This window comes from Saccostrea cucullata, unplaced genomic scaffold (assembly GCF_032062105.1).
Source record: "Saccostrea cucullata isolate Sc308-1 unplaced genomic scaffold, CSIRO_AGI_Scuc_v1 ctg49, whole genome shotgun sequence".
In the NCBI taxonomy this organism is placed as follows: domain Eukaryota; kingdom Metazoa; phylum Mollusca; class Bivalvia; order Ostreida; family Ostreidae; genus Saccostrea; species Saccostrea cuccullata.
Window position 1 is genome coordinate 376057 of NW_026925976.1, and position 26194 is coordinate 402250.

The 26194-nt window shown below is 40.6% G+C and overlaps 1 protein-coding gene across 1 annotated transcript; it reads left to right on the plus strand.

The window, feature by feature from the left end:
• Window positions 1-277: 277 nt before the first annotated feature.
• LOC134270217 (uncharacterized) lies at window positions 278-26194 on the plus strand. The gene is made up of 24 exons (XM_062752407.1): window positions 278-433; window positions 543-628; window positions 1633-1815; window positions 2115-2354; window positions 2467-2619; window positions 3240-3655; window positions 4137-4254; window positions 4401-4480; window positions 4766-4810; window positions 13095-13184; window positions 14887-14914; window positions 15064-15129; window positions 15746-16051; window positions 18611-18676; window positions 18757-18837; window positions 19028-19279; window positions 19527-19772; window positions 20022-20216; window positions 20390-20620; window positions 20899-21066; window positions 21335-21747; window positions 25462-25579; window positions 25795-25874; window positions 26002-26194. Exons 1-24 carry the CDS (start codon window positions 411-413, stop codon window positions 26026-26028), a joined length of 3711 nt encoding a protein of 1236 aa, XP_062608391.1. The 5' UTR covers window positions 278-410; the 3' UTR covers window positions 26029-26194.

A 26194-nucleotide genomic window follows, 5' to 3' on the forward strand; every position in this document is an offset into this window, starting at 1 on the left:
AATTAAACCACGGTAATGATTTCATTAAGATTTGGGATGCAATATATTTCATTTTCTAATATTTGATTGCACACACTACAGGTAAGATTGGGATAGACTGTTTTCTGTTTACTTTCTTTAATTAAATACGTCAATTATTTGATTATTTTGCATCACGCCTTTTACCATTAGCTTTACTTATTGTTTATGCACCTTCCTCATTTCAAATGAACATAAAAACAAATGTATCATTTATTCTCGTAATTTCACTCATTATTATTCATGTTCAATTACGTAATTAATCTTACGTTAAACAATAGGTTCTTTCGTTTCGCTAACGCTTATATTATTCAAAAACGAATATAACAAAAACATCTCAGGATTTATTAAACTCTGGTAAGAGAAAGAGACAACTTAACAGGTACTCCTCCATGACAGATGTTTATCATCAAAAGTAACGACATGATACTTTGAAAAAAGGGAAATGTACAGCGGTGATGTGATTTTTCAAATTGTGTAAAGTTTTACGTTGCACCATTGCAGTTTCTTTAATATTGTTTCAGATTTACTATGATTAACCCTGAGTTTAAAGTTCTAATTATTTTGGGGATTTCGTTGGCCTGTTCAAGTCTTGTGGCTGGTCAAGTAGGTAAGAATGCATTTTCTTGAAGTATTCTTCTTTCATTTATATTTCAATTGTTGCAATTGTGGTTTTATATAATGCTTTCTTTTGTAATTCATATTAATTTTAAAAATGTGATGTAAAAAGAGTTTGAAGTCATGCAATTTTTTTTTATTCAAATAATTCATTTCCAACTTATTGTTCATATACAGTTTATAACAAATAGAAAAAGTTTTTTAAATACCCAGATTTACTCTAAATTCCACGTTTTTGATTTGATCTTTTTTAATTCATCTAGATATTAAGAGAATTTTTAACACAAAATGTAAACACGTGGTTATTAAATAAACATATGACAAATGTGGTCTTTAGACGACAGAGAAAATTAAGGAATAGGGCATGGCAAGGAAAGTAAATCACGCATATGACATATTCCATTTAAATATTGTCGGATCACGTTCTCTTAGAGAGGTGAGGTGTGATATATCAGACTGATTTACTACTCAGCTATAATTTCTGATTTTGTTCACAGAATTTCCAATTATTTCAAGGAATCCATGAGTCCAGTCCACCTATACATAATCTATAATAATATTTAATGCATGTAAACTTATTTGTAAAATATAGGATAACTCGAATCTTTTTCCTTGACTTACTATAGCAACACTGTATATATTTTAGGAAAAGTGAATTTTATTTTTTCAAACAGAGTTTAACAAATCCATGTTTCAATAAATTTACATTTTTATTAAGGCACATAAGGTACAGTGTCTATATAAAAATGGCATGAGAAGAAGGGGATTTCGATTATGTTATAGATACACGTACATGTATGACTTATGACACTAAATGAACTAATAAATTTAGAAGTATTTTAATTTTGCACCTTAATTGATTGAATTAATCTAAATTCTGGCCATAGGTCAAATCATGCCAACCCATTAAAGAAAGGATGTTTTGTCTATTATTTGTTTATGCAGAATGCAGTATAACAGATTTTCAATCATGAGTATGTTCCTTGTGTTTTGTAGGATGTTTAGAAGAATGCGGTGGACTTGAATCTTGCTTGACTCCGGCTAATTTTACTCACTTCAGGCAATGTTCATCAGTAGGGGGAGCATGTTCCTGTGTACTTTTGATGTGCTCATTCGGCACATGTTTTAATCCAGCGGCGGGTGTGTGCGACACAATGTCTAAAGGACTTTGTGACAACGGTAATGTTTAACAAATTAAACAATACTGTAAAATGACTCATTTTCATAATGGTTCGATTTTTCTTTGTTTTGGAGTCATTATGAAACTCACTAATTCATGTCCCCCACCCAATGGTATTGGTCATATTTAAAATTCAAACGAAGTTCAAGAGAAATCAAATCCCCCACGAACACAACATTTTCCCCCAAACCATAAAAGTTTGACCTATTGAAAATGTTATTATACAGTAGGTAATTTGTTTTTAGATAAAAAGAAATTACTGCCTTAGCTATACTATATTTCAACTTTGTTACTTCAGATCCCTGTGCCAGATTTGAAATGGGCTACACCTACCCCAGCATGTTTAACTGCAGAAGCTTCTATCAGTGTAACAGGGCTGGACGTTCTGTTCCAATGTGTTGTGCAGACGACTTCAGATACGATGACATCACTAAAGAATGTGTACTCGACAGAAGCTGTAATATTTCATGCAGTCAACGTGAAGGCCAAGATTATTCTCGTCTAAGCCAGGAACAGCTGATGCGAACAGACCCATACGGTATACTTTCATTTTTGACTGTGTCAGTTATGGAGCGTGTTGACCAGCAATTCTATTGCTAAAATATTGAGAACAAAATTAGCAATAACCTGTGAATTTTTTGTGCTTTTAGAATGTGTATTGAGGAGAGTCCCTGGAAAACCTGATAAATATTACAACGAAGTAGCTAAACTGGAAATGGATTGCGCAGAATCAACATTTTACAGTCCCGAGAAATGTGCCTGTGACGTTGTAGCGGGGGCTAACAACCTACTTCGTCCAAGAGGTGACGTTAATTTACAATACAAACCCGAACCACAATTCTTACATTCTGTGATAGTCAGTATATGCCCCTAAATCGGATTTTGATGGCGAAAGTTAAATACGACGTCTTAAAAGTGATATATAAACTCATCATTTAAAGATTGAAATAAAATGGGTTATTTAACGTCTGTATTTTGAATAACAAATATTGAGTACAGGTCTGATCAGACTTTTTCTTTTGATATTATATGTAGAATAATATTATCAATAAAACTTAGTGCCACATGTTTGCGGTAAAAAATATTCAGTCAAAATTAAAAATACTTGATCTATTAAGTCCTCATTCTTAATTAATGAAGGGGAAGTTTACGGCTTTACACTGACAAAAAGTTTGATTATTCATTTTGCAATTCATAATATATTTTATTATTTTGGGTTTCATAAATACAATATACATGTTTAAAATTGAGCACGTTTCTAGAGAATGTTGAAATTTTAATTCACAGAGGACAGAGGTATACCTTAACTGCACATACCTCTTTCCTAAAATTACCACCACACCCTTCTGATCAATAAATTCCTATCTATTTTAATCCATAAAAACTCTGTTTTGCTGAGTGTTCATTTCTCTCGCTTATCCAGGTTGTCGTCCCGTGTTAGATGTGGATTTTTCAGGGAGTACGGTGAAGAACATTGGAACAGCTTACCTCAACGTCAGGAACGTTAATATCACATCCTCTGGAAGACCGGGTGTAAATATTGGACAGTTCAACGGAGTGAATTCTTTCATAGGACTACCTCAACTCAACGGTGTTGCTTTAGACAGACTATTTATCCGTTTCCGGTTCTTTAGCTCGCCATCCAGTGCAGGGGGCGGAGAGTCTCCTGTAGCAGACCAGGTTCTTTTTTCTAACTGCGATGCCTCTTTAGCTGTACCAGAACAAGACATCTACAACAGATATTCCCTTGCCATCATATTAAATCAGCCATCAAGTACCTTGTCGTTTATTGCGGAGTCAGATGCCGCTCAGAAAGCACTAATTCGGCTACCCTTTGCGGTAATTATATATTTTAACTTTTCTAATGTATACAGTAAAACTCGTTTAGTACGAACACGTATATTGCGAATTCACGGATATAGCTTTTATTTTGGATCCCCTAGCTATATAACTTTACACGGATATAACGAATTACGGATATAGCGAAGTAATTTCACAGTCCCAGAGACTTCGCTATAACCGAGTTTTACTGTATAGATTGTATCGCAAGTGCCTACCGGTTGAGAAGCAGAAAACCTGCTCCCTGGAAATATACGTGTTTTGTCATCCGTCTTTTTTTTTTTCAGCTCCTCGTACAGTTTTGTCCAATTTCAATCAAATTTTATACACAAGTACACACATATCTAAACTACAAAATTCTATATATCGGTTTTCATTTTGACGATCTGTTTTTCTATGACAATTAAATACGAATATGTTTTGTAAGGTTATTACATTTCCATTCATATTTATCTCAACATGATTTCTAACATTGATACAGGATGGTGCATGGAACAATGTAGAAATGATATATGACGGAGAGGCACTGACTGCCCGTGTCATGTCTATCACGGCTGATGGAACTAATTTTGAAGAGACGGACACTAAGCCCCTAAATGGTAAAAATTGTCTCACTTTCAGACACTGTACTGTTTCATTTAGTTCATCCCTTTTCCTATTGATATAGTGGCAAAATATCTGGAACTATATTTTTCAAACGATGGAATAGAATATGTCTTAATTTGCAATTTGATATACTTTTTAGGAAATCTAGTTGCCGCAAGGCGAGATCCAAGAATAGGAAGCTGTAGTATAGATGATGCTTTCCTTGGTTACTTTGATTTGGTATGTATTCTATAACCTTTTCTAATTCAAATTAAGGTAGTACGAGCACCATATCATTTTTTTTAATAAATGCATATTTTAGTCTAAGATGACATTTAAATTAGGTCCAATCCTTTTAAACTTTCTGAACTTAAATAAAACATTGCATGACTTTTTATAAATTAATAATTCGCGGAAATATATTCATAATTATGAATTGTTAGAAAATATTTTAAGATCCTTTTGAATTATAACAAAATGCTTTCTTATTAGGATTTTTCTAACTTTGCTTTGCTTTCTTTTCAGGTAAAGCTATTTAGATGCATTCCCATGCGACGTAACCCGCCTATGGCATAACTTTTAAAACTTATCTGAAGTTTTTAAAAAAAATTGTTATCATTTTTTATCTATTTAATTCACACCAGTTTTAAGACACTATGAAAATTGATTCTATGTAATAAAATATGTTGATTTTATATCTTCTTCTATATTCCGCCTCATAATTAATCAAAGTACAGGGTGATCCAAAATATCTATATATGATTTTCAAAACTTTGTCAATAATCTTTCATATTTCATTTATACATCATTTGAAATGATCCTATCATTTTAATAAATATAAAAAAAAACGCATAAAAATTGCTTTGACGTTTCGTCATAAAACTGGTATTGTTTATTTTAGATACTTTAAATCAGAGAGCTGTAGAAATTGTCCAATTATATTTTGAGACACATTCATCCAAAACAGTGATTCGTATTATGAGAAAAGGTTATCCATTGGGAACTTAGCTTACAAAACTGCAGGTTAATAGGTTAGTGAAGAAATTTCAATAAACTGGTTTAAGATAAGAACGTTTGAAAGACATTTGAAGGCCCAGTACAATGAAAACTGCAGTTGTTAAAGAACTGATGATGGAAACTCCACAAAAATCAGTGAGAAGTGTTATGAAAAATTCAGGGAACAGGCCCAGTTATGGAAGTGTGTGCAGAACTTTACTGTATTACATAAAACTTTTTCCTTGTACAGTGCCTATGATTTATTTCCTACAAGATGGAGAAACCCCAGACACATCATCAGAAAAAGTTCTTAGACGGTTGCAGAAAAACATTCAGTAACCAACTGATTTCGTTCAGGACTGACTGTGTTTGGCAACCAGATTTTTCTGATTTAAGTCCACAGAATTTTTTTCTGTGGTGATTTTCAAAGGACAAGGTGTAAACTTCAAAGCCAAATACCCTTGTGTATCTGAAATGAGCAATTCAGAAAGCTACACCAGAAATGTAATCAAATGTAATCAATAACTTAAAAAAAAGACGAACTCGTCATTGAACAAAATTAGAGCATGTGCTGTAAATAGCAGCATTATTTTGAGACTGTTTTATTATTTAAAGGAATGTGTATAAAATCTGTGGCATGTATTGTATAAAATGTTATAACTTATGTTAAAATTTGAAATATTTCAAAAAAGAGTGTCATGATTTTGTAAAGAATTATTATCACTTGAAATGGTATCAGATATTTTGGATCACCCTGTACATGATGAATCTGTGTGCATCTGATATGCTCTAGCATATTAATCAAACCATCGATTGGCTTTTTAAAACTCAAATGATCTTTTGATAGAATTTATGCAGATATATATATTTTTTATCTTCTTTAGAAAGAGAAAATGATTTCCTTCATATTTATTATCCCAGGATAACTTAATTACATAAAATATGAAGATAGCGAACAATAATCAGGCTTTCAATTTTAACTGAATTAAGCTTTTACTTAATTGAATCAATAAAAATCTACACCAGAGCAAATACGGACCTTTAAAGTCATCAAAGATGGATCAAGTGCCATGAAGAATATGCATTTGCTGTTGAGCGGTCATATACGTTGTCTGTCCTTTGTAATGATAGGAAATGTGGAAGAATATGTTGACAAATTAGTGTGTAAATAATGACTTTCCAATAAGTAAACAAAAAAAAAAAACACCAGTCAACATCTTACTTATAACATATAGTTTTTGCTGACAAGGTCATTCTATCGACAATATAATATGCAAAATGTAAACTATTGATATATGTACGTTTTGTCTATTTATTTGTCTGTAACTTGTAACTTTTTAAAAGTAATTTGTACGTTTAGCAACCTCTTGCGTATTGAATAATCTTCGAGAAATAACTACCACATTCATGTTATGAGAGTACATTACGTCATAAGTATGGGAATATGGAAGTCATCACGTTTTATCATACAATTTTGTTGTAGACTACCATCAACGTCCTTATATAGTTAAATATCCAAATGAAAATAGATGTGCCAGACTTTTTTGTGCCTTTTATTTTGCGATCAAATATATAACATATATGTTTTAAGATTCAACAATCCCATTGTAATACAGTTATAAACATTGCAACTATGAAATTTTCATTTAGCTTAGATGATCTTTGGTAGTCTCTTTATAATGAGACCGGTATTTAAAATCACCACAGTTTTCGACTAAAAACGATATTAACAATTGAAAATGAAATAAAAATTTCCAAAAATTACATACATGTAGTACTTATTGAAACAATTTAATTTTTTTAAAATGTAAATAAGAAATAAGCTACCAATTTAAAACATTTTCCAGATGTAAATACAGGTTGGTCATGTAATCAAAACCAAGGTTTTATGGTATATTTGATCACAAGACAATTCGTATTTACATCCAGACAAAAGTTTCAAAATGATGCCTTATTACTTATATTTACATTAGAGACTGATTTACAATGTCTTCCATGAAACTTTAATTTTTAAACACATAAAATGATTTATGATTTTTTCAAAACTCAATGGAAAGAAGTTGAATGTGTTGAACTCGTCGATGATTTATGGCGTCACTATAATATAACCTTCTACGGAAGCCCATTTAGGACCTATCAAAAAAATATTTTTGAATTCGTTATAACGATTTTTAGAATTCGTTATAACGAATTTAATTTGTTATAACAGATTTATTGAATTTGTTATAACGAATTTAATTTGTTATAACAGATTCATTGAATTCGTTATAACGAATTTAATTTGTTATAACAGATTCATTGAATTCGTTATAACGAATTAAATTGGTTAGTACAGATTTGTTGAATTCGTTATAGCCAATTCAAGAATTTGTTTTAACGAATTTTTGAATTGGTTATAACGAATTCAACAAATCTGTAATAACAGATTAAATTCGTGTTAACGAATTCAATAAATATGTTATAACAAATTAAATTCGTTATAACGAATTCTAAAAATCGTTATAGCGAATTCAATAATATTTTTGATAGGTCCTAAATGGGCTTCCGTAAACCTGCAAATCTTAGGACTACGCAATAAATATAAGGACTGTGATGAGTCTGTTTAATAAGCCTTCCTTAAACGGTGTTATATAAGTAAAAACATTTCCAAATGTAAATATTTTACCATGTAATAGAGAACTTTCTCTATCGCGATAAACCTGTATCTTCTGTTTACCAATCCACAGCAAAGGATTTAATGTCTTAGATTGTTCAGATTGTGGCATCAGTTTGAAGAGAACCTTGGATATTTTAAGAAATAACATAAAAATCTATTAATGAAACTAACCGAGAAAATTGATAATTTATTGTTCCTTAAACTAAGGATGGGATATATATGGAGATAATGAACAGTATTTAGGCTAAACACTCCAATATACAAAAAAATGGAGCATAGCAAACACGGAATTTTAAATCATCGGAGCCAGGATCTGGTGCCATGCAGGAGTGAGGATCCCCTGTCGGCGTTTAAAAATTATGTGTTGGTCGGATGTAAGCGTTAAGTTGATAAAAATCTAAAATTTGATTGACGCAAAAATTGTAACATGATAGGTTATTCAGCTAAGTAAGCTCCCCAACCCCGATCATGGGTATATAGTACTATACTTGAATTCGCGATTACTTAACTTACCGGAACTCTTTTGCAATGGAGGTAGGATGGGGGCAAATGTGCTATTGAATACAATGGAAAATTGATCATTGTGGTATTTATAAGGACAAACAAGTAAAAAAAAAAACCCTGGTGGTATACCCTGCTAAACAATAGCTGAACCAACCTGATCAATTTTTGAGAGGAGCTAATCCAAAAATGTTACATTTATAACGATATCTCAAACTAAACTCTTCTCATTAAATTTTCATGGAAAATCGTCACATTTTAAAGCTGATAAAATATTCTAAACTTTCCTTATTTGACAATCTACTATTTGGATTTAGTCCTTGGCTATACATTGTACTTTCGACATAAAATTATTCGTATTATTCAATTGTCACTATTGTAAACAATGTCATGTGCCCCAGAAACCTTGCGATATATGGAGCTTTCTCGACTACTCCGCAAAAGAGCGGTAGTAAGTTAGATAACTGCGAGGTACTCGCGATATAACGTTTTGGGTATTAAATCGCATCGATGACACTACATTCTAAAAGTGAAGATAGTGTTTTGTACATCGCAAAATTTTAATACCCTTTTGATAATGTTTCCATATCAATTAAACATAGGTAATCAGAGATTATAAAGCTCACCTCAACGAAAGTTGTCTTTAAGTAAGGCAATTTAAGTCACACAATTAACCAACAAAAAGTGTACATCCAAAAATGCAAAATTTATGCAATTTTGATTTGATACTTTGGAATAGACCTATATAAAAACTTCAAACTAGTTCTTCATCATGAAAACGTAATTAAAATCCAGCATCTGAAGCAATTTAAAAATCCCTTGATGCATCATTTGTGCAAGTTTGGTTTATATAAGCCTTATAGTTTCTTGGTAATAGACCTGCACCCATAACTTTAACGAGGTCCATTATCTGGAAAATGTCTGTCGAATTCAGCATCTGAAGCAAGTCAATTAGTGTGCATCCTAAGATGCATCATCCATGCAAGTTTGTTCAACATAGAGCTCAAAGTTACTTGGAATTGAAAACTGTATAAAATACTAACCTTTTCACTAATCCGGAAAATGTAGGTCAGACTCAGCTTATATGTACCATCCATGCAAGTTTGGTCATTATAGGGCTCAAAGTTACTTGGAAATGAATCCTGCACCATAAACTTTAACCTGTTCACTTGTTCAGAAAATGTAGGTCAGATTCAGCATTCGAAGCAAGTCTGGTAGTATGCACCCTAAGATGTATCATCCATGCAAGTTTAGTCATTATAGGGCTCATAATACCTTGAAAATGAAACATGCACCATAAACTTTAACCTATTCACTTGTTCAGAAAATGTAGGTCAGATTCAGTATCCGAAACAAGTCTGGTAGTATGCATCCTTGGATGTACCATCCATGCAAGTTTGGTCATTATTTGTCTCATAGTAACTTGGAAATGAAACCTGCACCAAAAACTTTAACCTGTTCACTCAACCGAAAAATGAAGGTCAGATTCAGTATCCGAAGCAATATATCCTAAGATGTACCATCCATGCAAGTTTGGTTACATAGGGCTTATGTGAAATAGACCTACACCAAAAACTGCACAAAAAAATGTTAACCTGCTCCAAAAACATTAACCTGGTCATTCCTTTGCTGAAATTGCAGCATCTGAAACTATGACTGGTACAATGAAACACACTAGAAACATCTTCCATGCATGTCTAATCAATATAGGACATAGAAGTACATAAAAAGAAAACTGCTTTTCGATGATTTTGACACCGACACCGACGCCGAGGGTATTACATAAGCTCACCAACTTCGTTGAGGTGAGCTAAAAATTCAACCTTTAGCAAAACAATGAAAATATCATCTTCAAATAATATGCTAAAATTATTTTTCTAGATTATGAAATATTCATTTAAACATTGCATTTGTTTTTAAAACAATCGAGGTATGTTAATATTAGAATTAAATATGTCCAAGGCATTACTTCTAGAACCATGGGTGTGGTCTGTATGTCAATATTTTACTGAGGGTTGATTTTTCTTACCTTTTTGATGACAACAATCATTAACCTATGCATCATGCCCATCATGTTGTGAAAATCAAGAAAAAAGAAGTACATGTTTTGAATGGCCTTGTATTAAAATGCAGTGAATTGAAATGCACATACCAAAATTTTAATTAAGAGTAACAATGATTTTTTTTAACCTTTTATGAAAACTACAATCATCACTAGTACTGTTGCAGTGTACCTGATGTATCTTAAAGAGTCATAATGTTAAAAATATGATTAACTTAATAGCATATTCGAAATATTCATACATATACGAGGGTTTTTCAATAGATAATGTCACCGGTGCTCGGAGTGAAACAAAAAATACTTTTCAATGATTTTGTCAAAATTATTTCCTTTAAATATGCTCCTTTAGTTGAAATACATGTCTGTAACACTTATATCTAATTCCTAATTGTTTTCAAAACACATTTTGAGCACGGCCCTTCGTATACTGGAATATGGGAGATCCTATGATTTCCTGGTTTTCTTTCCGTCTTTCTAAAGGGTAATATTTTCAAGTTTAGAAAATGAAGGAAGTCAAAGGGTGAAAGATATGGCAAATATTGTTGGTGTAACAAAACATTAACTTTCTGTTTATTCCAAAAATACCTTTATTATTTAGATGGTGTGGGTTTGGTCATGAAGAAAATGAATGTAGTATATTATTGATTCTGGTTCCTTTTTCTCAAAACATTTCGATTTTTCGTAAACCTTTTGCTTTCTAGGCTCGTCCAGATATTGAACGGCCTCCCAAAATAAGAATTTTAACAATAAGACCACTACTATTGAGGAAAATGGCTTTAAGCTTTCTTTGTCGTCTTGCAATTCTTTGCTCTACTCAAACCTTTGCTGTTTTGGGTATGAAATCTTGTTGTAAATTTTTCTTTAGGGGTTCAATGCATTCAGGAATCATTATCTGATAGATTTCACACAAACGTGGTTAAGTACAATTCCTGATTTTTTTAATAAATAAAACGCTAACACACAGTCGTTATCACTCATTTGTGCAAACATAGGGTGACCATTGATTTTCAAGCTCTTTTACTGTAATTCTTTCTTTTTTAAAACAGTGTAAACCATCCCAAAAATTATGTCTACTAAATTATCTATGTCTTTTAAAGTCAATGAAACATATCAAGATAATTTGATGAAATTTGGTAACTTTTACATTGGTTGTTGTAAGTCTTTGTTGCCAAGGAAGGTACCCATTTTTATGCCCATTTGTTCATTGTTTGATTGTTGAAAGCCACCTGCCCATGTGTCTAAAAAATGAACATTGGTTGCTGTAAACTTCACATTTTTCAATGAACATTTTTTTTGGATGCTCAACAAGTTTTACAACAGCTTTAACGAAGGGTTTAACTTTACTTTTGTTCACTGATTCTTTACCATCCGCTTTTAATGCAGTGTCTCGAGTTTCCCTTGTTTTCCAGCTTCTTACAATGACACTAGAGGAAACGAGGTTACATCAACGGTAATCAATTTATTAAAGATTAAATCATGAGATAAAGTAAATGCCAATGTTAACTATTTTCTATCTTGTACGTTACAGAGTTCATGACATAATTCATTGAACAACCTTCGTAACTAGAGCTTGGATTGAACAAATGTGCACTACCTGATGGTAAATCTAAATTAATATATTTATTATAATATTGCTATTCCTGAGAAATAGAATTTTAAAAATTTTTGCTCTATGTTGCTTAATATGGATTTGATCCCCTTTTATGAACCTATCTTTACGCAGGGGTCATGATTAAAACCAAATGATTCTGAGTACTGTAATGTAGTTAATTAATTCTGATAGTGGCCTTCGACTCGACAATTAAATATATCAGCGACGTATTGTCAATAAACAATGGCAATTTCATATTTGGATATATTACTTGAAAAAACGTTAATGGATACGATATACATGTACTTTTCTGCTGACTTTGAGGTGCAGCAATATACCTTCCTCACTGCTTAAGGAGTTTATACGTTTAATTCGATACGCAAAAGCATGTTTCATATTTGGATATTTTACATGCACATAAAAAAGAGACGTTAAAATGGTAAGTTCTATGGTAACAACAAAGCAAATACAATTTATGATAAAATGTTGACTTTAACTTTTCATTATTTATACACTGAATCAACTTCCCGATCATACGGGTGTGGTGCAGCAATATACCTTCCTCACTGCTTAAGGTTATCCCCATATGTTTATATATCAGTGGGTTTTTTTTTCAGAAAAATTCGATACACGATTTTGAAAAGGGTATGGTCCTTCATTTAAACGAACTTGAATTCTTCATCTTTATATGGCCTTCAACTTATAAAAATTTTAATATTTAACAATTGGTAAGTTACTGACAAACAAGTTGATAAAACAAGAATATCAGCAGTCTCGTTTAAAGGTATAATTTCTTAAGTTCTGTGGTCGATACAATGACCTTGTCAGCAAATACATTTTATCATTTAGTCAAATGTTGACTTATTTTTTCATACTTATTGTTATTCCATTATTTATACAACTTTTTGTTTTATACTAAATTTAACTTTAATCGGAATATTCAGTCTACCTGGTCATTAAATGGGGTTTGAACTTTTACCGATCATGACAAGGAACACATGGCGGTTTGGGTTTTTTTTCACTGATCACAGATTTGTATTGTTTGTAGGTTTCTGAGACTAATCACTGTTCATCATCTTCACCATCACTGTTCATCATCAATCACTGTTCATCATCTTCACATTTTTTCATCATGAAGGTAAAACTGAAAAAAGCCTGAGCCATCCAACAGAGAGGGCTAAAATACGCTTTGCCTGCTGCCCAATCCCATCACATTATGAGAATAACATTCTGTATACATAGAGAAAAAATAATCTGCTAGTATTTAAACACTTTATTCAATTTTCTAAATTCCTTTTCATTATCTTCAATTTTATACCAATATCAAAACCTTGTATCAAATATTAAGAAGTCTCGCATTTTTCCTTAATATTTTCAATTTTAAATCAACTCATTTTAGTACTATTAAAATCAAAATAAATGACACATGCCTTGTTTATTATCATAATCGGGTGAACAGAAAAACTGTATTTGCGAACAAAATATATGTTGAGTAATATCAGATGAACATGCAGATGTTCTTCAAGGACAAATGAACATATAGATGCTTAGCAAATACGATTGATTACATAGAAATATTTCGCATATTCTCAAAGTAAAGTTTCAAAACAATATTAATCTATGAACAGGACATAAAATGGGATTTCTGGAAATTCCTTAGATGTGATCATGTACCTAGGAGGAAAAAACATCCCCTGTCAACCAGACATCTGCCGTAAAACAGTCTCTTGTATAAATACGAAATATATGCCTGTAGATAAAACTACATGTGGGGGAAAAGATTAACTTAATTGTATTTCTTTTATTTAGAAAACTCCTTCTCATGCTTTATTCTCATTGTCCATTTCCTTTGACCTTACGTAAAGGTCGTGACACAACTTAAATTCATTAGCAACATATTAATTTACCACCAAATTTGCATCTATTGTCTTGATATTTCAGTGTGAAATTCACAACTCTTATTGAATTTTTTAAGCTCCATTTAGATCAGGAAACAATAAATTTATCATTTTAATGAAGGCTTTAAAGTTATAACTTAGAATCGATTAAGTGTTACACAAAGGCAGATAGACAGAAGAAAGACAGAATTATTATGACAAAATATTATACTGCACTCTGTTCTGTGTCTTATTCCTTAAATTAACAGTTCATGTGTGATGCATGACAACGAGCTTAGTCTAAAGACTATTTCTTTTTTATTTTGCTGGCCTTATAAAATGAAAAACAAGATAAGTGACCACAAAAGTTGGCTTGGTTCAAACACTAATTCATGCGACCTGTTAATTCCTGTACATTTTGCATCTTGGTTTAAAACGTGATAACTTTAAAACAAACTTCAGTACTACGTATATGAATATCTTCATTGAAAGGGAGAAAATACGCAAACACGACACACATATTATTAAATTCAGTACATTTTAATTGCAAGTGCGTGAATTTTAAGATGGCATTTGCGGTAAGACGATTTGATAAATGACATCTTCCAACATAATTAAATTATTCTAATTTAGTGAATGGTAAACATGTCACTGATACGAGATGTTGTCGTCGGCACACCCATCATCAAAATTTGCAAAAACGTAAGAAAAAGTGTATTTTATTTTTTTTTATGTATAAAGCTATCAAAATAAGAAACAAAATCGTACCGGATATATTGATCATCGTGTACAACTTAGATAATGTTTAATGAAATCATCATTATCAATTTTAAAAACCTTGACGTGAGAGTGCTTGCGGCTAAATGACAGAGGAAATCCTTTATTACGTATATTTATGCATTAAACAATTCAACTTATAAAATTTGAATGACAAAACGCTGGAAAATTCTTTCAAAATAAAAGAAACAAATGGGCATGCGTTTTTTGGGAGGTAAGAAAAATTCAATCCAATTCAAATACTAATTATTATTCATTTGATATTTGGAAGGGGCTAATTATGAAACAAACTTGTTTAAATTGATTTCTTATTCAAATAAAAAGCAAAATTCTATTTCACGTATTTTGATTTGTATATTTTAGAAGTATCGGTGAAGACTCTTCGGTATTTTATTTACACCATTTGTGTCTCTCTGCTATACGCACAAGGTAGGAAAAAAATTAGTACAAAATAAAACTTTGTGTTAACGTTGCTAATAATTAGAATTTATAACTAACACACATTCTCCTTATTTTTATGAGTATATGATATGTTTAACTCAGATTTCCTTAACTGAGGTAAATTGGATCTTTTTCCTTGTCCCTTTATGAATAAATAATGTACTTTTGCTCTCCCTTATATAATTATTTAAAAAACAAATGTTTTGCTCTCCTTTATTTAATTATTTAAATACAAACAAATGATACCAAAACTATTTTTAGCATAGGTTGAACTCAATGTTACCTACCTTACGAGCTCAATATTTTTCTATTGAACTAGTATTCTACATGTTCAAATTTTTCATTTTCATTTCATTTAAAAATCTCCAAGTCTACAATTCTCTTTCGAGACATTTTTGTCATACCAGATCCCACCTTTGATGTTTTAAATGTCTGCATTTTCTCTGTTTTTCAGTTTGCATTGTTTCAATGAACATTTCAGTTTAAATTTGGTTCGGTATCTCTATATTTCATTTTACAGTTTTTGAACCATAGAAGTTAACATACCTGATTATTAGTTACTACTGATTTTGTTTTTAAAGCTTTATATTTGGATATTTTACAGATCTTCCAGTGGTTACTTTTTCTCAAAATCCTTACAACGTGATTCAAGGAAATGACGTCACAGTTCTGTGTCTCGTGGACTCTCCTAACTCTCCGATAGAGGAGGTCAACTGGATGAAAAATGACGCATCATTACCAACAGATGACAGATACACCGTGAACACTGGAGCCGGCAAAAGGTCCAGTGATCTAGTTATCAAAAACGCCAATCCCCTTGATGAGGGAACCTACACGTGCAGTGCTAGGAATGGGGTCGGTCTTGGATCAATGGACACGCTTCTCTCAGTAACTACAAATGTCGCTACGGGTGAGTGAACAGCCAATGATATTTATTCGACATTATTATCTTTATACTTGACATGTGCCCTATCAGCCAAACAAAAGCAATAGTCCAATTTGTTATTGATGACAGAAGTATTCTTTAAGAAATCAAAATCTGAGAATTTCAAAGATAGTAAAGCATAGGTAACAAGATGTATTATCAGCGATGCTAACAAAATTGAAAAAAGGGAATACTACAGTTCAACCTAATTAACAGTGATAATCGAATACTCCTGTAAGAATACGGAAAGTGGAAAGGACAAAAAACAAATAAGTGGAAGCTCCAAAGTTGGGATCAGGTGCCTAGGAGTTAATAACTCTTCTCGTCCGGTCACACTCATCTTGAACTATCAGTATGGAACAGGCAAAAATGTAAAGGTTTTATTAATTGATATGAAATCTGTTAGTCAAAATCCGTCCCGAAGATATGTTTCATTTGCAAACGAAGTCTAACTATCGATAATAAAATTTACAAAATAAGGCTGTTGACAGTCCTTAAACATTAACCTTATTAGTCAGTGACCTGCCTTGATTTGAAAATTTATCTTACTCAGAACTTGGGCGTTCTAACATGCAATTATTTATTGGAAACATAAACAGTAATTACAGGTGATAATGAAATACAACTCTATTTTTAGGGGAAGTTAACTAATGGAAAAAAAGCTTAAGTATTCGGATTATTTTAAATTAATATATAGTTGATTTTTTTCCATTAATTTTCAAAGTCGACAAAACGTCAAACTATCAAAAAAAAAAAAGCAGTAGAACTGTAATTTCTTTCCTTTTGAGCTCTTGTGTGTATTTATATCTATATGATAATTGTTGTTTACTGTTGAAACACTTATAATATATCAAATATTGAATTGCAAGATAAAGGCAAAATATTTCTACATCTATGGCAGATTATTGAATAAATTCTAAACCAAAAAAAATAAGAAAAAAGAACATGATGAGTGTTCAACAGAGGTTGGATCAGATGTACGAGGGCTGTTCAATAAATAATGTCCTCGGTGCTCGCAAAGAAACAAAAGACGTTTTTCAATGATTTTGTCTTCATTATTTTACTTATTAATCTCTTTTAATTATAACACATGTCCGTAACCTTTTTCATCCAATTTCTGATTGATTTTAGAACTCTTTTTTGGGTATGACTCTTGGTATACTGGAAAATGGCAGATCCAATGATTTTCTGGACTTGTTCCTTCCTTATCAAAGGTGTTTTTTAAGTTTGGAAATAGAAATAAGTCAAAAGGTCAGAGATCTGGCGAATATTGTTAATGTGAAAAAATATTAACTATCTGTGTATCCCGAAAACCCCTTTACTCTTCAGGGCGTGCGGATTTGGACGCTGTCATGAAGAAATTTAATGTAGTGGATTCCTGATTCTGGGTCCTTCCTCTAATAAACCTTTCGATTTTTTTGCAAAAAATTGTTTTCTAGCCTCATCTAGAAATTAAACTCTCTCCCCGAATACGAATTTGAACAACAATACCACTAATATTTAAAAACATTGCATATAAATCTGTCTTTGTGCTCTTGCAATTCTTTGCTCTCGCCAGACCTTCCCTGTTTTTGTCAAGTACATCTTATGGTAATAATTTTTGTTTTGAGGATTTTAAGCAATAGATTCAAGTTCCATTATCTGTTTGAATATCCAAAAAAACGTGGATAACTCCAGTTACTGACATTTTAAAATAATTCTTAAGGCATTTATACACGCTGTCGTTTTCACTCATTTTTCAAAATATAGGGTGACCTTTGAGTACTAAGCTTTTTTACCGTCAAAGGTTTCTTAAAAAACAGTGTAAACTACCCCCGATGTGATGTCTATCAAATTTGCTATTTCTCTTAAAGTCAGTCCTACATCATCAAGTATTTTTTGTTGAAATTTGGCAAACAGTACATAAGTGTTATAATTTTTTTGTTGGCAAGGACGGTACCCATTTTTGATGCCCATTATATAATTTTTTATCATTGAAATCCACCTGCTCATTTGTCTATAAAACAGGTATTGGTTGCTGTAAATGTCACATATTTCAGTGAATATTTCTTTGGGATTTTTAACCAGTTTTATAGCAGCGTTGTTTAAGCTTTTATTTTCACTCTAGTTTACCGATTCTTTACCATTCATTTATAATGCAGTGTCTCGAAAACCCTTGTTTCCCAGCTTCTCACAATGAAACTATGTGATGAAAAGTGGTCACATGAACGGTTATAAATTCATTTAAGATTCAATTATGAGAAAAAGCCAATTTTAATGTCACATGATATCTTTATTGTATGTCATACAGTTCAGGACATTATTTATTGAACAGCCCTCGTAAGGACGATAATCCCGCAAAAGAGAGCTAAGATTTATTAAATATTCAAATAAATTGCCATATATCTATACAATTTTTTCTAACATAGATCCAGCTTTGTTTGGCATGTGACAAAACTAACAAAAGATCTAATCTTACCTATCTTACATATTGAGATCACGAAGAGGACTGACTGAGTTCCAATTCTATATATCACAACCTTTGTCTTTTGGTCTCCTTTGCAGGCGATGTCGATCCATTTGGAGGTGGTCAATTTGATGTTTTTAGTGGAATCCAGGGAGACAGAGTTGGTAAAGTATACATGACATTCATTGATATAGTCATCTACGTTAATATCATATTCTAATCAGCCCTTTTTCATCCGTTACAGAGTCGGGGTCAAATATCGTCAACGGGGAAAATTTTAATGTCTTTGGAGACGGATTGGGGAGTCAACTCAGTGGCATGACAGGTAAAAGAAAGAGAGGAGAGTAAATACGTTTAAAATGTTGTTTTGATTAATGTTTTTAGGTAAATGTAAATCATATATTTATATTTAAATTATATATGGTTTTCTCAAATTCTCGTGTAGAAACAAATACATTTGTTAAAAAAAGAACTTTATAATTTTTGCCAATAACAAATACCTTTTCGTGTTTTAGGAAGCCTATCTTCTCCCGGAGCATCTTCAGTGGTAGATAATCCTCCTTCTCAGGTAGATATCGGCAGCCCCTCCGTGGACCAAGTGACGTCAGCTGTGGACCAAGTGACGTCAGGCACCAGTTCTGTAGATACAATAACCACTCCCATTGTAGAAGGCGCCATTACAAATCAAGCCTCTGTTGCGGAAACTACGGGAACTGGAGATGTAGCAGTCACAACTGATATGGGTGTTTTAAATCCTGCCGAGTCGAGTAAGTATCATTAAAATCACACATTGTCTTATACCATAAGATTATTCTTATTAACATATGTAGTAGTTTTTGTACTCAATGTTTGTATTATTAATTATGTGTAGTGATGCGATGTTTTTCATTAATGCCCTTTCATCAGGTCACTGTACAAACGTTTTGCAAATGAATATTACCCAAATCAATATATTCAACATGGGTCAAATCAATTACAAAAATACTTATTAATCTTTTTAATGCTTTAATTTAGCATCAGAACCTGTTGTGGCTGCTGGGGAAACTCCTGACCTCGTGAAATCGAATGCAAATCCTCTTGTAGTTGGAGAAGAAACCCCTACCATGTTGAACTCAAACGCTACTCCTGTTGTAGTTGAAGAAAATAAGTCTAGGACATGGGACGTGAATAAGCCCGAGACTCAAGAGGCCCCGGCTCCCAGAAGAGATAGAATTATAGGAGGGATCGGAGGCGGTGGCTTTAACAAAAACGATAATAAAGGTATGGTGCTAGAGACAAATCTTTGATACTTGTACTGAAAGGGGATATGATGAAAGCAATTTTTTATTAATTATTTAACATTTGGGTGTTAAAATGAATTGTAATTCTCTTCTTCCGAAAAATCTCTCTACTACACATTAGCCAAACAATGAAGTTAGATTATTCAGTGATAATAAGTGGGTAAATAATCTTAATAACATGTAGCGGGTTCTTGTGTGTCGTAAAAGCATTGATACTTGATTATTTTAGTGGGATCTTGTGCTTCTGAATGCCGTACAAACACTGATTCTTGTTACCGACCTGTAAACTGTACCCACTACGAGACTTGTTTTGCACAAAGAGACAGTCGTTGTGAATGTACAAAGATTCGATGTGCATTTGGTACCTTCTGGGAACCACAAATCAACAATTGTGCCGCTGTAACTACTGTACAATGTGAATCAGGTACTCTTTCTATCTTTTTTGTTAGTTTACTCTGCTGTGGAACAAATTGTAAAGAAACTTTAATTTAAGTCAACCCATGGGTTGACTCAGTTGGCTCATAATCCGATCTTTGTAACAAAAAAATTATTGGAAATGAAGACAAGTACCAATCATTTGTAACCTTGTTAAATCAGATCCCTGCTTGAAAATGAAGCCTACAGAGACCTACTCCAGTGGTATTAACTGTAGGAGTTACTACAGCTGTACTTGGCAGAACACATCTCTACCTCAATGCTGCGATAAAGGGTTTGCTTTTGACGAGGCATCAGGGAGGTGTGTGGCTGATGAGAACTGCTATATACCGTGCTCGGTAGAGTCTGCCAATTTCGATAGATTGCAAGTGACAACAAAGGCACCGAAATACGGTAACTATTCTCAGATTTTACATGTTGAAATAATATGATTTGATACATGCGTGAGAATTGTTAAAGAACTACAAATTTGTGTCAATACGGTTAGTAATATATTTTTAAAATTATTTTTGTAAAGCTTTGATGCACAATTTGACTAAACTATATAAACTATAATTTCCCTTATCTTAATATTATTACTGAAGAAGCAAGTTCAACTTTCCAGCTGGTTCTATTTTAAATATGATATTATTGCAAGAAAGAAATTTAAACCTGATCTCTTTTATCTTTAGAGTGCTTCTTCCGTCCAGTAAAAGGTAAACCGACTAAGTATTGGAATGAGGGAGCGAATCAGGAACAGGATTGTGCCCCTCCTCTTGTTTACAGACCGGATATTTGCGTATGTGGTAACCCTCTTCAAACTGACCAAGCTCCAAAGGCCATCAAACCACCAAAAAGGAGTAAGTTCATAAAGGGCAAATGACTTCTTTTGAACTATAATTAAACTGTATAAACTCTATCATTACCTGCTTTTTCATTTTTAAATATGTTGATGCATGTATTTAGAAGTAGAACATGATTTGAAAAAAGTTTCGTTAGAGATAATTTTCGTTGCTCATTAATATATAATTTATGATTTAAACTCCAGACATATATTTATATTGAGAAAAAATTCTTTACTCACCATTTTTGGCGAGAAGTCCATATGTACATTTACTTCTTTTTCAGAGTGCGACCCCGCAGTTCTCGTAGATTTTACGGGTAACTCCGTCGTGAACAAATCACCAAGTCGAATTTGGATCGAGTCAACTTATACACAAATCACGAGATCCAAGAAAGGAGCTCAATACGGTCGTTTTAATGGGATTTCCCGAATAGCCATTCCTTATTTATCCGGGAAGGCCATTCCTAGCTTGGTTGTGCGTCTTAGGTTTTTCTCTACTGGTGCTTCCGGTCCAGATTCACAAGTGTTGCTCTCCAACTGTGAAACACAGACTGTCAAATGGAATTCCCCGGAAATAAACAAGGACCTTTCTCCTTCTATAGCCATTATTCTGAATCGTAAGATGAACAAGCTGATATTTTTAGGGTCAACAGAAGACAGAGCATCTGAACAAGCCCTAATGCTTTTACCTTATGTGGTAAGTATGGAACATATGATAATAAGGTACTCAATTCCAAATTATTTAAACCAGACATTAATCAAAAATGTCAATTGACATTTTTTAAAGCCATGTTTTAAACCTTATCTTTGATATCTGCAGTAAAATTATATGCATGTAATAAAACTACTGCCTTTGATCCATGTGCGCGCGCGCGCCGCGCGCGCGCGCGCGCGCGCGCGCGCGCGCGCGCGCGCGCGCGCGCGCGCGCGCGCGCGCGCGCGCGCGCGCGCGCGCGCGCGCGCGCGCGCGCGCGCGCGCGCGCGCGCGCGCGCGCGCGCGCGCGCGCGCGCGCGCGCGCGCGCGCGCGCGCGCGCGCGCGCGCGCGCGCGCGCGCGCGCGCGCGCGCGCGCGCGCGCGCGCGCGCGCGCGCGCGCGCGCGCGCGCGCGCGCGCGCGCGCGCGCGCGCGCGCGCCGCGCGCGCGCGCGCGCGCGCGCGCGCGCGCGCGCGCGCGCGCGCGCGCGCGCGCGCGCGCGCGCGCGCGCGCGCGCGCGCGCGCGCGCGCGCGCGCGCGCGCGCGCGCGCGCGCGCGCGCGCGCGCGCGCGCGCGCGCGCGCGCGCGCGCGCGCGCGCGCGCGCGCGCGCGCGCGCGCGCGCGCGCGCGCGCGCGCGCGCGCGCGCGCGCGCGCGCGCGCGCGCGCGCGCGCGCGCGCGCGCGCGCGCGCGCGCGCGCGCGCGCGCGCGCGCGCGCGCGCGCGCGCGCGCGCGCGCGCGCGCGCGCGCGCGCGCGCGCGCGCGCGCGCGCGCGCGCGCGCGCGCGCGCGCGCGCGCGCGCGCGCGCGCGCGCGCGCGCGCGCGCGCGCGCGCGCGCGCGCGCGCGCGCGCGCGCGCGCGCGCGCGCGCGCGCGCGCGCGCGCGCGCGCGCGCGCGCGCGCGCGCGCGCGCGCGCGCGCGCGCGCGCGCGCGCGCGCGCGCGCGCGCGCGCGCGCGCGCGCGCGCGCGCGCGCGCGCGCGCGCGCGCGCGCGCGCGCGCGCGCGCGCGCGCGCGCGCGCGCGCGCGCGCGCGCGCGCGCGCGCGCGCGCGCGCGCGCGCGCGCGCGCGCGCGCGCGCGCGCGCGCGCGCGCGCGCGCGCGCGCGCGCGCGCGCGCGCGCGCGCGCGCGCGCGCGCGCGCGCGCGCGCGCGCGCGCGCGCGCGCGCGCGCGCGCGCGCGCGCGCGCGCGCGCGCGCGCGCGCGCGCGCGCGCGCGCGCGCGCGCGCGCGCGCGCGCGCGCGCGCGCGCGCGCGCGCGCGCGCGCGCGCGCGCGCGCGCGCGCGCGCGCGCGCGCGCGCGCGCGCGCGCGCGCGCGCGCGCGCGCGCGCGCGCGCGCGCGCGCGCGCGCGCGCGCGCGCGCGCGCGCGCGCGCGCGCGCGCGCGCGCGCGCGCGCGCGCGCGCGCGCGCGCGCGCGCGCGCGCGCGCGCGCGCGCGCGCGCGCGCGCGCGCGCGCGCGCGCGCGCGCGCGCGCGCGCGCGCGCGCGCGCGCGCGCGCGCGCGCGCGCGCGCGCGCGCGCGCGCGCGCGCGCGCGCGCGCGCGCGCGCGCGCGCGCGCGCGCGCGCGCGCGCGCGCGCGCGCGCGCGCGCGCGCGCGCGCGCGCGCGCGCGCGCGCGCGCGCGCGCGCGCGCGCGCGCGCGCGCGCGCGCGCGCGCGCGCGCGCGCGCGCGCGCGCGCGCGCGCGCGCGCGCGCGCGCGCGCGCGCGCGCGCGCGCGCGCGCGCGCGCGCGCGCGCGCGCGCGCGCGCGCGCGCGCGCGCGCGCGCGCGCGCGCGCGCGCGCGCGCGCGCGCGCGCGCGCGCGCGCGCGCGCGCGCGCGCGCGCGCGCGCGCGCGCGCGCGCGCGCGCGCGCGCGCGCGCGCGCGCGCGCGCGCGCGCGCGCGCGCGCGCGCGCGCGCGCGCGCGCGCGCGCGCGCGCGCGCGCGCGCGCGCGCGCGCGCGCGCGCGCGCGCGCGCGCGCGCGCGCGCGCGCGCGCGCGCGCGCGCGCGCGCGCGCGCGCGCGCGCGCGCGCGCGCGCGCGCGCGCGCGCGCGCGCGCGCGCGCGCGCGCGCGCGCGCGCGCGCGCGCGCGCGCGCGCGCGCGCGCGCGCGCGCGCGCGCGCGCGCGCGCGCGCGCGCGCGCGCGCGCGCGCGCGCGCGCGCGCGCGCGCGCGCGCGCGCGCGCGCGCGCGCGCGCGCGCGCGCGCGCGCGCGCGCGCGCGCGCGCGCGCGCGCGCGCGCGCGCGCGCGCGCGCGCGCGCGCGCGCGCGCGCGCGCGCGCGCGCGCGCGCGCGCGCGCGCGCGCGCGCGCGCGCGCGCGCGCGCGCGCGCGCGCGCGCGCGCGCGCGCGCGCGCGCGCGCGCGCGCGCGCGCGCGCGCGCGCGCGCGCGCGCGCGCGCGCGCGCGCGCGCGCGCGCGCGCGCGCGCGCGCGCGCGCGCGCGCGCGCGCGCGCGCGCGCGCGCGCGGCGCGCGCGCGCGCGCGCGCGCGCGCGCGCGCGCGCGCGCGCGCGCGCGCGCGCGCGCGCGCGCGCGCGCGCGCGCGCGCGCGCGCGCGCGCGCGCGCGCGCGCGCGCGCGCGCGCGCGCGCGCGCGCGCGCGCGCGCGCGCGCGCGCGCGCGCGCGCGCGCGCGCGCGCGCGCGCGCGCGCGCGCGCGCGCGCGCGCGCGCGCGCGCGCGCGCGCGCGCGCGCGCGCGCGCGCGCGCGCGCGCGCGCGCGCGCGCGCGCGCGCGCGCGCGCGCGCGCGCGCGCGCGCGCGCGCGCGCGCGCGCGCGCGCGCGCGCGCGCGCGCGCGCGCGCGCGCGCGCGCGCGCGCGCGCGCGCGCGCGCGCGCGCGCGCGCGCGCGCGCGCGCGCGCGCGCGCGCGCGCGCGCGCGCGCGCGCGCGCGCGCGCGCGCGCGCGCGCGCGCGCGCGCGCGCGCGCGCGCGCGCGCGCGCGCGCGCGCGCGCGCGCGCGCGCGCGCGCGCGCGGCGCGCGCGCGCGCGCGCGCGCGCGCGCGCGCGCGCGCGCGCGCGCGCGCGCGCGCGCGCGCGCGCGCGCGCGCGCGCGCGCGCGCGCGCGCGCGCGCGCGCGCGCGCGCGCGCGCGCGCGCGCGCGCGCGCGCGCGCGCGCGCGCGCGCGCGCGCGCGCGCGCGCGCGCGCGCGCGCGCGCGCGCGCGCGCGCGCGCGCGCGCGCGCGCGCGCGCGCGCGCGCGCGCGCGCGCGCGCGCGCGCGCGCGCGCGCGCGCGCGCGCGCGCGCGCGCGCGCGCGCGCGCGCGCGCGCGCGCGCGCGCGCGCGCGCGCGCGCGCGCGCGCGCGCGCGCGCGCGCGCGCGCGCGCGCGCGCGCGCGCGCGCGCGCGCGCGCGCGCGCGCGCGCGCGCGCGCCGCGCGCGCGCGCACCTGAATATATTGACAGTGGCTTTGAAATTTTAGATACCCGAGGAGGAAAAATTCTACGAATTGTTTTAATTTGTTAATTTTTACTGCAATGCGTTACAATTTACAATCAAATAAACTATTTGAAGAAAAGATTCTATTTAATTTCAATGTTCAATAGTTGACAAAACAGTGCACACATTATAAGTGCTTACCTCTCCATGGCACCTGATCCCACCTCTGATGTTTTTGATGGTGTATTTTTTCTGTTCACCCAAATTTCATTTAGTTTTGAGTTTGATTACTGTCTATTATCTATGTATTTCATGTACTTTTGAACTGATTCTAAGACTAATCAATGTTTTTTTTTTCTTTTTCTTACATAGAAAAAGACTTGGAATAACGTAGAAGTCCTGTTTGATGGGTCTGAGTTATCAGCAAGGGTACGAGTAGCCACTCCAGATAAACAAGCTCTAGAATTTAAAAATTCAACAGTACTTACAGGTAAACCTTTAAAAAACAACTGGGGGTACTCTGTATATTATACGATGCTTTGATTATCTTACTTAATTCTATGCTTCAAGAAAATCTTGAATTACAATTTTTTTGCAGGTTTGAACATCATTCTCTCAGTCTGAATACCTAGGCGTTTGGATTTATTATGAAAATATTCTATACCTATAAATCTAGTTTAACGAATATGTATGTTTTCTACTTAGGTCGACTAACCCCTGCTCAGAAAGCTATGCAAATCGGTCGTTGCAATGATCAAGATGGCTTCTTCGGCTTCATAGACATGGTGAGTGTATTGTGATATTCTTTTCATTTTTAAGTATCATATGTTGAAGAATGTTTCTTTTTTAAATCAAGAAGCATATTTTGTCTGCCAAGGCATTTAATTATATAAATATTTTTTTAATTTTCAGATCAAGATCTTTGATTGCATTCCTTGAAAAGTGCCTAATTTATAACATTTTAGGTGTTTTGTACATAAATACTCTTTTGTAATTAAAAATACAATGTTCTCTATTTATTTTCAAGCATTGTGTAAATTTTCCATACATATGTCGCATGTATCAATTAAATCATGACATTTTTGTCATTCATCTATTATTTACA